The following is a 12826-nucleotide window of genomic DNA, read 5'->3' on the forward strand; positions in this document are numbered from 1 at the left end:
TACTTCGAGCGTGAAACATTGGATATTTTGTATATCCATGTGTAAAGTCATATCATTTTTATATGTTCCAACGACGGATTAATTTTAAAGGGTTTTTACCCTAATATTTTTACTTTGGTGGTTAGCAGGTTTGATTCAAGAAACACTGATGATGCTCGGTCAACCGATTGAAAACTAGTTCTGTTTGTTTTATGATGTAGGCCTTTATAGGGATTTTAACAAATATAAGGATTTCATGGTTTTTTTTTTCAAATAAATGGTATCTTTGGATGGTGAAATGATTGTGAAAAGCAATAGTTTTAAGTACCTAGGATCGGTATTACAGAAGAATGGAGAAGTAGATGGAGATGCATGCAGTAAAATTAGTACTCGATGGATGAAGTGGAAAGAAGCGAGTGGTGTGTTGTGGGACAGAAAAATTTTAATGAAGCTGAAGGGAAAATTCTATAAAACAGACATAAGGCCGACTATGATGTACGGAACTGAATGTTGGGAATTGAAAAAGAAAGAGGAACAACGAATGCATGTGGCGGAAAGGAGAATGCTTAGATGGATGAGTGGGGTGACGAAGAAGGATATAATTAGAAATGAGTATATTAGGGGAAGTCTAGGTGTGGCACCAATTGAGGCCAAAATGAGAGAGCATAGGTTAAGATGGTTTGGTCATGTTCAACTTCGAGACGTTAATCACCCAATACGCAGAATTGCTGAAGTGCAGATTCCTGGAAGGAGTAGGAGAGGAAGACCAAAGAAGACCTGGGGGGGGGGAGACGATAAGGCAGGACATGTTGGTAAAGGGGATTAACATTGATATGACCCAAGATAGAATTGTGTGGAGAAATGAAATTAGGGAAGACGATCCCGCATAGGGATAAGGCAAAGAGAGTGATGATGATGGTGAAATTGTAAATATTTTACATGCATATACCAATTTTATATGCGTATGATTAAGTTAGTTATTGCGTAAAAAAAGGAGGATGGAAGACATGCAGAATACTTAACTGTTAAAATAATTGAGCGCCAACTATTTTTAGAAGAAAAATAGTAAAATAAAATACAAACTCATGAAATGAATAAAATCAACACTGAAATTAGAATAAAATAATTATTCAAATAAAGTTAAAAAACAGCTGACGTGTATAACGTTACAATGAAGATCAAAAGATCAGTTTGATAGTACAATGTTATTTTATTTAATATAGCAGGTTAGACGACAGGAAAAACGACGTCTAAAGTAAGTAGCACGTAGTGAACATAAGCTGAGGGAATATAGTATAAAATTATTACACATCCAAGCTGTTTGCTAGTGAGAATCGAGCCATATCGTTTAAAATAGTGCACTCGCAATGCATTTGCAGGTGATCCGACGTGTGCATTCACGAAAACTTATTTACTGCCTCCATATTTGACAAAAGATAAGACCCGTTCCCGCACCAAGTGTCCCGTTATCGCCATTTTGTAGAGATTCTTAAAGTGTAAATTACAGTCGTCGTCTACAAGGCATGAACACAAAAGGGAAGACTGGGAAGAGTATAAGACCGAGGAGCTACCGTATTTCCATATCTTTTATAACACTGACAAGTTAATAATAAGATTACCTTTACTCGCTTTCTTCATCCCCACTACATGATTGATGTCATCAGATTAAGTTGTTGGGATAAGGGTGTACTTTTGTTAGTTAAATAGAGCTTTTGACTTTTATGTACTTTTATTAGTTTAGCTTTGTCTAGCAATTACTACACGGTTAAAATTAGAAACAGTAATTAGAGACAAAATGTTTTGCATATAAAATTGTAAATTTATATAGAGTAGAATAGAATAGAATATTTTTTATTGCCATGAAAAATTGTACAATTTTATCTACAAAGCTTACAAAAAGTCAAGAAAACAAAACAATAACAATTCAATTTACTAAAATTACATACATCGTCAGTATAATTTAAAAAAATAATCATATAATGAAGTTAAACAGAAAGAATCAATTTCAAAATTTAAAAATTTAACAAATTGTATAGTCTACCTAGTAATTAAGTTTAAAAGTTAAACTGCTGCATATGACACCCAAATATAGATAAAAAATAATAATAAAAATACTACTTGTGCAAAGGGTACTGTAATTTCTTAGTTATTGATTAAGAAAATCTTCTACTGCATAATATGGTCTTTCAGATAGGTATCTAGGCTTTTGTCAGTTTACGGAATTTGGGGAAAGATGCTGCAGATTTAAGTTGTAGATGGAGATAGTTGTAAAGTTTTTTTGAAGTTATACTTCTTTAGGCGCGATTGAGAGTAAAATTTTTCATAAATCTGCGCGCATGCGCACACAGACAGTATGACGTTTAGTTGCTAATCTTTCAAATTATGTATCAGCGCAAATAAGCCATTAAAATAATATATTAGTGTTTTTTAGTAAATGTATTATTTATTATAATTTTTATGTCTATGGATTTGTTGTCCTCTGTAGTAAGATAATAAAATATGTAGGTATAACATTTTCCCCTCGATCTATTTGTCACCGTGTTGTGTAATTATATCCGAATCTTACGTGTCACTTACAAGAGGCTCAGTAGCCTAGTTGGTAGAGCGTTGGATCAGAGATCGGAAGGTCCCCGGTTCCAATCCTGGACGATTCATTTTTTTTTTAATTTTTGGTTGTTTAATAAAAATTTTTTGAAAGCGGTAGATAAGAAAGTTAGTTTAATATTTAAATAAAATACAAATGATCTGTTAAGTATATTTACTTCGTTGAAATTATATAATAGAAGTATAACTTCTTACGTGCTTACAAAGTACACACACATTCTTTTTGTGGAATATAATATAGATTTCTTTACTAACTCAGATGACGGGGTCTGTAAATAGACGTCAAAGGTAGAATTTCTCGTGAAGTAGTCGTGATTAGGCCTTGGTGGAAAGACATGTAGATGTTTAACGAATTAAGCAAACAGTCTCTAAAATATACAAAGATGGAAAGGTTAAAATTCCGTGATCTTTGAAGTAACTTCTGCAATGTGTTGTTCTTCTGAGGCCAAACAGATATCTTATTGCTCTTTTTTTGCAATTTGAAAATAACATCGAATTGGGCAGCTGTACCAGAACCCCAAAAGGAAGACCATAACGAATATGTGACTCGAACAAAGAAAAATATATGTTCTTTTGGAAGATGCTAAATTGAATTCATTCGAAACAGATCTTATAGCATAGCAAGCTGAAGATAGTTTCTTCCTTAACAAATCGATATGGAGGGACCATTTAAGGTTGCTGTCTAAAAAAATACCAAGAAATTTTACAGAATCAACGGTACTGATCTGGCTGTTATTAAGAGGTAAGGGTTGAAGAGCTCCTTTATAAAATAATGCTACTGTTTTATCTACGTTAAACGAGAGTAAATTAGAGTCAGACCAGGTTTTTATTGTAAGTAGATCAGAAGTATAAAGATAAGAACCACTGAAAAATTAACAGAAAACCAAACAAAATAGTCAAAAATATTACGTATGAAAAAAGTTGAATAAATTTAATGCTTTCTAATAAACAAGATTTTTTATTTTTTGGGGTACGTGAATATAATACGAAAATGGTTTTTCGATTCATTGATAATTATACATGCACGAAACATGAAAATTCTGAAGCAGAACTGTGAAAAACAGAAAAGAACACAATTTGACAGGCAAGAACATGTATTGACAGACTGAAAAGAAGACGAATTGACAGACGGAAAGGAAGAAGAATTGACGTGGACATATCAGCTTACATGACAGCTGTCAGATGATATCGTATCAGCCATCTTGTGACGTCACGCTGTCTGTGCAAACCGGACTATACTCTGATGTCTGCTATTTTTTAAAATATATCGAATGACATCAAACACGACCCTCCATCGCCACACCCCTTGAGGGCTGGGACGGGGGTAACTTTGAAATCTTAAGTAAGGGCCCCCATTTTTATCTCCAAATTGACTGTGGAGAGAACGGTTAACAGTTTTGAAGCTACAGGCACTGTAAAAAATCGAGCTAAGTAAGGAAGACCAAAATGAGCAATAAAAGAAGAAGTGTTGAAAGTTTGATTTCATTTACGGAAAATCCTTACAGTAGTCTTCGTAGAACGGCCGAAACTCACGAAATTAGTAACTATTCAGTCCATAGTATTTTTGGTTTTTTATTTGAACGTTTAGTTTTTGAGATAAGAGTTGCACAAGTTTGACTTGAATATTTGAAATTGACTTTAGTTTGACTTAATTTCAAGTCAAACCCAAGTCAATCCTTCTGAAAAATAATTTATTTAGTAGATATACTTTTTATCCAGATAATAATGTAATTAAGACGCCACTTAAGATAAAAAAAATTTAAAATGCAATGAGTCCCATATAAAAATAACTTAGTACGGGAAGTGATTCAAGTCAGAATAGAGTAGTAACTTCAAGAAAATGCTTCATTTACGCGTAAAATTGCTTACTAGCAGGTTTAGTTTTATCGGCGATAATTTTTTTCTCTGTCAACCGTATCGCGCTTTTATATTTATTTGAGTGTTACTTAAGATTACAACAAAAATCCGTTGGATGTTTTTTTTTGTTTATCATACCAAGTGTAATTTAATCTACTTCAACAATTTATGAAGGAGCAACAAAATATAATATGTTTTTGACAGACTTACTTATTGTATAAAAACTCACCAGGTCATTTTTACAATTTTGGATCTAACGTTTTATAGTGTTACTATCACAAACACTATTATTTGTCCTACAAGTTGTTTCTTCCTACGAAAATTCTTCTTCATTCAATTTTTTGTGACTTTTTATCAGATGTCATTTTAAAGAAGTAGTTCCAAGTCATTTTATAATGCTGTTCTATATTTTTACATATACTTTGCAATTTTCAATGTTTTGAAGTTTTCAAACTTCAAACTGTGTGAAGAAGTTTGATTTTAAGTCAAATATATAATATATCGAAATCAATTCAAGTCAAACTTTTTTACAAAAAAGTTTGGTTTTCAAGTCAAGTCAACTTTGTTGAGCAAAATCAAACTAGTTTGACTTGGTGCATCTCTATTCGAGATAAGTATTAGACCATTTCCATAATTTTTCTAGCGTATTAGGATAAATCGTTTTTTTTTTTATTATAGCGCCTTCTATCAACAATTCTAAAAAATATCAAGAATTAATATTATAGTCGGTTCGGTAAACTCAGACACAACTGGCTAAAATGATTTTAGTAGGTAATTTTTTTGTTTTTGGCCAATTTTACCCCAAAATTACTAACTATTTGGTAATTATTAACTATTTAGTAATTATTTTTTTTTGCCAATTTAACCAAATTGGCAAAATTACTTACTGAAAACTAGCCAATTGTGTCTGAGTTTAGCGAACTGACTATACACATTTTTTCATGGGGAATAGTCGGAGAGATAGAAGCGGATTTTGTGCGTGATAAGTAATATGGAAAAACTATACGGGGATATGTTGAATTAGTTGTGTACATGACTTTCACCAACGGCCGGAAACCAGAGTTGGGGCCGAGGGTAGTTATAAGGGGTCAAAGTCGCGGATTTTATTATTTTTTTTATGACGCTCATGATCGAGATAGTGCACCAAAATTTGGAAATAAGTAGGTCATGACGTAACTAAGTAAAACCTCTAGGGGCGGAACGCTGCGTGGCCGACAAAGGGGTGGGGGTAGGGGTGAATATAAAAAATATAAAGGGTTTTTTGCGACGTTCGTGATTGAGATAGTGGACCAAAATTTGGGAATAAGCAGATCATGACATTACTAAGTAAAATCCCCAGAGCCGGAAACCAGAGTTGGGGTTGAGGGTAGTTATAAGGGGTCAAAATCGCCGTTTTTATTATTTTTTTTGTGACACTCATGACCGAGAGAGTGCACCAAAATTTGGGAATAAGTAGGTCATGACGTAACTAAGTAAAATCTCCAGGGGTGGCACGCTGCGTGGCCGACAAAGGGGTGGGGCAGGGGTGAATAGAAAAAATATAAGGGGTTTTTTGCGACGTTTTTGATTGAGGGAGTACACCAAAATTTGGGAATAAGTAGACCATGACATAACTAAGTAAAATGCTCAGAGCCGGAAACCAGAGTTGGGCATGAGGGTAGTTATAAGGGGTCAAAATCGCCGTTTTTATTATTTTTTTTGTGACGCTCATGATCGAGATAGTGCACCAAAATTTGGGAATAAGTAGGTCATGAGGTAACTAAGTACAATCTCCAGGGGTGGAACGCTGCGTGGCCGATAAAGGGGTGGGGGTAGGTGTGAATATAAAAAATATAAGGGGTTTTTTGCGACGTTCTAGATTGAGATAGTGCACCAAAATTTGGGAATAAGTAGACCATGGCTTAGCTAAAGTAAAAGCCCCAGAGCCGGAAAACAGAGTTTGGGATGAGGGTAGTTTTAAGGGGTCAAAGTCGCAGTGTGTATTATTTTTTTGTGACCCGGCACAACATTTGTCCCCACGCAGTGTTCCGCCCCTGGAGATTTTACTTAATAATGTCATGATCTACTTATTCCCAAATTTTGGTGCACTATCTCGATCACGAACGACAAAAAAACCCCATATATTTTTATACTCACCCCTGCCTACCACCCCTTTGTACCTCAAGCAGCGTTCCGCCCCTGAAGATTTTACTTAGTTACGTCATAACCTACTTACTCCCAAATGTTGGTGCACTATCTCTATCATGAGCGCCACAAAAAAAAATAATAAAAACCGCGACTTTTACCCCTTATAACTACCCTCGTCCGCCACTCTGGTTTCCGCCTCTGGGGATATTACTTAGTTATGTCATGGTCTACTAATTCCCAAATTTTGGTGCACTATCTTAATCACTAACGTCGCAAAAAACCCCTTACATTTTTTTATATTCACCCCTGCACCACCCCTTTGTCGGCAACGCAGCGTTCCACTCCTGAAGATTTTACTTAGTTACGTCATGACCTACTTATTCCCAAATTTTGACGCGCTATCTCGATCATGAGCGTCACAAAAAAAAATAATAAAAACCGGAACTTTGACCCCTTATAACTACCTTCCTTCCCGACTCTGGTTTCCGGCTCTGGGGATTTTAATTATTTATGTCATGGTCTACTTATACCCAAATTTTGGTGCACTCTCTCAATCACGAACGTCGCAAAAAACCCCTTATATTTTTTATATTCACCCCTACCCCCACCCCTTTGTCGGCCACGCAGCGTTGAGCCCCTAGAGATTTTACTTAGGTACGTCATGACTTACTTATTTCCAAATTTTGGTGCACTATCTCGATCATGAGCGTCATAAAAAAAATAATAAAATCCGCGACTTTGACCCCTTATAATTACCCTTGGCCCCAACTCTGGTTTCCGGCCGTTGGTGAAAGTCATGTACACAACTAATTCAACATATCCCCGTATAGTTTTTCCATATTACTTATCACGCACAAAATCCGCTCCCAGCTCTTAGACTAGAATGCAAATCTGTGAAAAAAATGGGGCTTAATTTTAAGATTTCAAAGGATTTCTAAGAAGTAGTCACCGGCATACAGTGTTTTAGTCGTTATCTACGTGTAAAAAGTAAGATACTAAAAAAATTCACTAAGAGAAGTATATGCTCATGAGGCTAGTAAATATGGTCTGTTGAGTAACAATGTATACTCACAAAAATTAGTGGTAAAATATTTACGATACTTTTCCCTTTAAATTACATTCTACATTTTTCTTAAAAGAGTGTTTTCTTCGAAGCCAACCCTGCACTACTTTGTGGGAAATCGAAAAATAAAAATGTTCGGTTCTCTTTTATTGTTTTAAATTTATTCAGTTTCTGCTCAGTATAGTGACTATACATTACTTTTCTGTTCTTTAAATCAATTGAAATACCAAAATCTTTCCGTTACTTTCTAAATTTATCAATGCATCGCAGCGGTTGTGTGAATTGTCTATATATTGAAATAATAAATCACGAAACTCGAGAGATTTATAGCTTTTTTTGATCATTGCGCTATCGCCTTTTCTGATGCCAATTTATTTTTTTGTTTCAGGATGATCGCCAGGCTGTTCCTTGTGCTTTGCGTCGTCTCTAGTGCATGGGCACTATGCCCGACGAAATGTACGTGTTTCTTGGACTACAAAGGACGAAACGCAGTGGTCTGCAAAGATGGCGGAATGGTGGGACCCTTGAATTTAAACAACGTCAGTCTGGAGACCGAAGTTATCAAAATAACCGCTCCAGATGACAATATGAATTCACTTACTATGAGTCCGGTGTTTCAAAGCTATAAACAGCTCGAAGAGATACATATTACGAAATCTAACATACCCCAACTGGGAATGCACTTTTTCTACGGACTCAACAAACTAGACGTATTAAATTTATCCCAAAATAATATAACGCAGCCTCTGGACCACAACTTTCGTGGATTGTCGCATCTGAAGGAGCTGTATCTGGACGACAATCGGATTATTTCCTTACCTAGCGGGACGTTTAGGTATTTACATGGGCTTAAACTTTTGTCGATACAAAGAAATAGAATCGAAGAACTTACTCCGAGGATATTTTTAGAGATTAGTAAACTGAGAATGCTGAAGCTTAGCGGAAACAACTTGAGGGAGTTGCATCCTGAAGTTTTTAAGGATATACAGGTAGGTACTTTTGTTAATAATTATGTTCACATATTAAGAAATGTAAATTAAAGGAATTTGGTTTCGTTACAAACATCACGGGAAAAACCGATTACTTGTTTTCCGCGGTTTTTTTGTATTACACAAAATAAGCTATCAACGGTGTGGTATTAGTCTAAGAGCTAGTGAACCCCCCGACTAACGGTCTTCCTGTAAGGCTTGAAATTTGTATAGTGATAATTCATAGCACACCAAGGCTAAAAACCATGACCTGGCAGGCATCAGCCCTGCACGTGTAACTACCAGGTGAATCGAAAAGTGCATCGAAAATTATACAATTTTATGGACAAAGCTTAACATAGAGTCACGAAAAAGATATACATAACAATAACAAATACAATTTTATAAAATTAGATAAATCGTCAATAAAAAAAATATAAACAAGTTAAAAAAGTGAAGTAAAAAAACAAAAACCAATATATTGCAAAATTACTATAAATTGCAAAATTGAACATACAACATAATATAATAAAACACAAACAAAGGAACTAATAAGTTTAAGCTGCTGTATGTGACACCCAAATATAGATAAATACACTTTAGTTACTTGTACATTACTGTGATTTCTTAGTTAGTCATTAAGAAACTCTTTTACTGAATAATATGGTCTTTTAGATAAATGAGCTTTTGTCATTTTACGGAACTTGAGAAAGGATGTTGCAGATTTGAGTTGTAAAGGGAGATGGTTGTATAGTTTTTTTGCGGAATATAGTATAGATTTCTTTACTAACTCAGAAGACGGGATCGGTAAATAGACATCAAAAGTTGAATTTCTGGTGGAGTAGTCATGATGAGGCCTTGCTGGAAAGACATGCATGTGTTTACGAATTAAGCAAACAGTTTCTAAAATATACAAAGATGGAAGGGTTAAAATTTCGTGATCTTTAAAGTAACTTCTGCAATGGGTTGTTCTTCTGAGGCCAAACAGGTATCTTATTGCTCTTTTTTGTAATTTGAAAATAACATCAAATTGGGCAGCTGTACTAGACCCCCAAAAAGGAAGACCATATCGAAGATCAGACTCGAATAAAGAAAAATATGTTATTTTAGAAGATGCTAAATTGAGTTCCTTCGAAACAGATCTTATGGCATAGCAGGCTGAGGCGAGTTTCTTACTTAACAAATCAATATGAAGGGACCATTTGAGGTTGCTGTCTAAAAGAATACCAAGAAATTTTACAGAATCAACGGTAGAGATCTGGCTGCTATTCACAAGCAGGGGTTGAAGAGCACCTTTATATGATAATGCTACCGTTTTATCCACGTTAAAGGAGAGTAAATTAGAGTCAGACCAGGTTTTTATCGTAAGAAGATCAGAAGTTATAGTTGCATGAAGAGTTGCAATAGTTGAGTTGCTCCAAGTGATACTGGTATCATCAGCATAAAGAAAAAATTTTCCATCGATTTTTAAATTAGTGATGTCATTTATAAAGATAAGGAAAAGTAGAGGACCCAATACTGAACCTTGTGGTACTCCACATACAATGTTTTTGAGACTAGAGTCAGTATCATTTGCTGTAACCAGTTGTTTCCTATTATCTAAGTAAGATTTGAACCAATTCAAAGAAATACCTCGAATTCCATAGAAATTAAGTTTTTTAATCAAAATGTTGTGATTTTCACAATCAAAAGCTTTGGAATAGTCACAGAAAACAGTTGCTGTATAAAGATTATTGTTTAGTGCTTGGTAAACCTCGTGAAGTACAGAAAACATGGCATCAGTTGTACATTTATTAGTTAAGAAGCCGAACTGATTTTGTGATAAAATATTGTTATCAAAGAGAAAGGACATAAGTCGGGATTTTATGAGCCTCTCAATAATTTTGGAGAGTACCGATAGTAGGGCAATAGGTCTATAGTTATAAGAGGAATAATAATGGCTGTCTTTAGGCACTCTGGAAATTTACCGTTTTCAAAGGAATCATTAATTAGTGACACGAGGAGTTCTAACACATTATCTGTGAGATTTGAGAAGATTTTTATGGATAGTCCATCAGTACTACAAGATGATTTGCTTTTGATACTATTGATCGTTTGGATCAATTCAGATTTATAGATTGGTCTTATAAAGAATGAATTCGAGACAATTTCTGAATTAGGGAGATAGGAAATGGGATCTTGTTGAGACTCAATAGTTGATGTTATATTTTTACTCACGTTAATGAAGTAATCGTTTAGATTTTCAGGGTTTGGAAGGGCAAATGTTTGAGCTGCGTGGGTTTTATTTCGAAGATCGTTTATTATGGACCAAGTTTCTTTTGTAACACTTTTGGAGCTTCCCAGACGATTTTGATAGTAGGCTTTTTTAGCTGATTTGATGAGTTTTAGGTATGTGACTCTGTAATTGGTGATATATCGAGTGACAGAGACGTTGGTAGTAAATTTCTTGATATAAAGTAGTGAACGCATATTTTTTGCTGATATGCGGAAACCTTTGGTAGTCCAGGGTTTGCGACGTTAAGCTTCTCCAAAAAATCACTGAAATTATAGTCCACGTCCGTAGAAGGAAAATAGAAAATGAAGGAAAAAATTTAATTCTCTATTCAGTAATATAAAAATTAATAAAATTATTTAAACAGGGTGTACAAAAATTTTTTTTTATTAAATTAATTTAGACAAAAAGAAAAAAAATTATGTACATACACCCTGTATAAATAATTATGTTCATGTTAATATAACTGAATAGAGAAATAAATAGCCTTTCAAGTGAGCTATCACACGACCCCTATTCTCATTTAAAAAAATCATCGATTACGTCATCACACCCAGATGGATGACGTCACTAGTATTATATATATGCCAAAAAGTCCTAATTTCAGAGTAAAAATCGACCTCTCTGAGGATTTCTTTTCAAATTTGCCCATTCTCGAGATAATGAATTTATGCATACTCAAACGTCCTCGCTTATACTACAGTGTCGCGCCCGCTTAATTAGCAATTAAAAAACAAAGGGGATTTCGATATTGTATTGCAAAAAACTCTTCGGAATTTGATCAATCAATGTTTAAAGAATATGTACCTACCTTGGCAACATTAATAATTTTAGTTAAATGTCCGAGTTAGGGTTAAAAATGGCCGATTTCGCAAATTTCAAAATTTTTAATCGCTTATATAACAAAAACTATTTAACTAAGAAAAAAATCACTAAATGGAATGATTCAAAAAACCTAAAAAAACTTTGTTCGATGCAAAAAAAATAATTTTAGGAAAAACCCCTAATGTTTCACCTCGCCTGGCAAGGTCTTATGCTGTTCAGAATCGCCTGGCATTGTACACATTTCTTCTAAATGACTTACTCAAACACATACTTAAATTTAAACCTTACAGGAGAAAGTTTATTTTACCCCCTAAATTTGCACTTTTCGATTCACCTGGTAGATACACGTGCACCGCTGATGCCTGCCAGGTCATGGTTTTTAGCCTTGGTGTGCTATGAATTATCACTATACAAATTTCTAGCCTTACAGGACGACCGTTAGTCGGAGGGTTCACTAGCTCTTAGACTATATATTATTTGATCGTGTCTCGTATTGATTTTACAAAACTCTGGGAAATTTGTAGGAAATTAATTATTGAGGTGCATCGTTATTTTGTTTATCGAACACAAAATTGGGAAAATTGAAAGTAAATGTTGAGAATTCGGATATTTGGTGGTGTGAAGGACTGAAAGATGATTGGGTGAAAAGAAATAGTGGAAGGAGACTTTGGACGTATGAAGCAATTTGGGAGCCGAAAAGAGCGTTATCTGTTGATGACTTTAGAAGATGGAAGATCGAATCTAGGAGAAGAAATATAGTGCCAGCAGTTCTTGAACGGTGTAAAAAAGTAATTGTGTGGGAAAGAGTTTAAAAAAAAGGTAGCAGTTCTGGTTTATGAATGCTGATTGGGAGAATTTGCATTATTTAAGTTATGCAGTATTTGTAAGTACAATTAAATTATTATTCATCGGGAGATTCACAAGGATAATTTTGGCATCCAAAAAAAAATAGAAACGTTTATTGCGACATTTTTCACCTAGTGTCTGTTTGTAAGGAGAACCAGGGAAAGAGTTTAGCTTAAGAATTAGATAAAATAAGCAGCAAGGTTAATGCTCCAAAATGGATCGTTTTATAATAACTAGAGAGCGGAATATATGCAAAGTGCATATAGATGCATATATTGCATATTT

At 34.5% G+C, this 12826-nt stretch overlaps 1 protein-coding gene across 4 annotated transcripts in view; it reads left to right on the forward strand.

Moving 5' to 3' along the window:
• LOC126887496 (leucine-rich repeat-containing protein 15-like) overlaps positions 1 to 12826 on the forward strand; it is a 372111-nt gene that overhangs the window by 310097 nt on the left and 49188 nt on the right. For all 4 annotated transcript variants that reach the window (XR_007699077.1, XM_050655106.1, XM_050655114.1 and 1 more), the window contains one exon: positions 8019 to 8619. Coding sequence is in view for 3 of the 4 variants with exons in the window: in XM_050655106.1 (XP_050511063.1) it covers positions 8019 to 8619 (601 nt within the window). In the remaining variant the exon portion in view is untranslated. The remainder of the gene's footprint in view (positions 1 to 8018; positions 8620 to 12826) is intronic.

Source organism: Diabrotica virgifera, chromosome 1, assembly GCF_917563875.1.
Source record: "Diabrotica virgifera virgifera chromosome 1, PGI_DIABVI_V3a".
NCBI classification, from domain to species: domain Eukaryota; kingdom Metazoa; phylum Arthropoda; class Insecta; order Coleoptera; family Chrysomelidae; genus Diabrotica; species Diabrotica virgifera.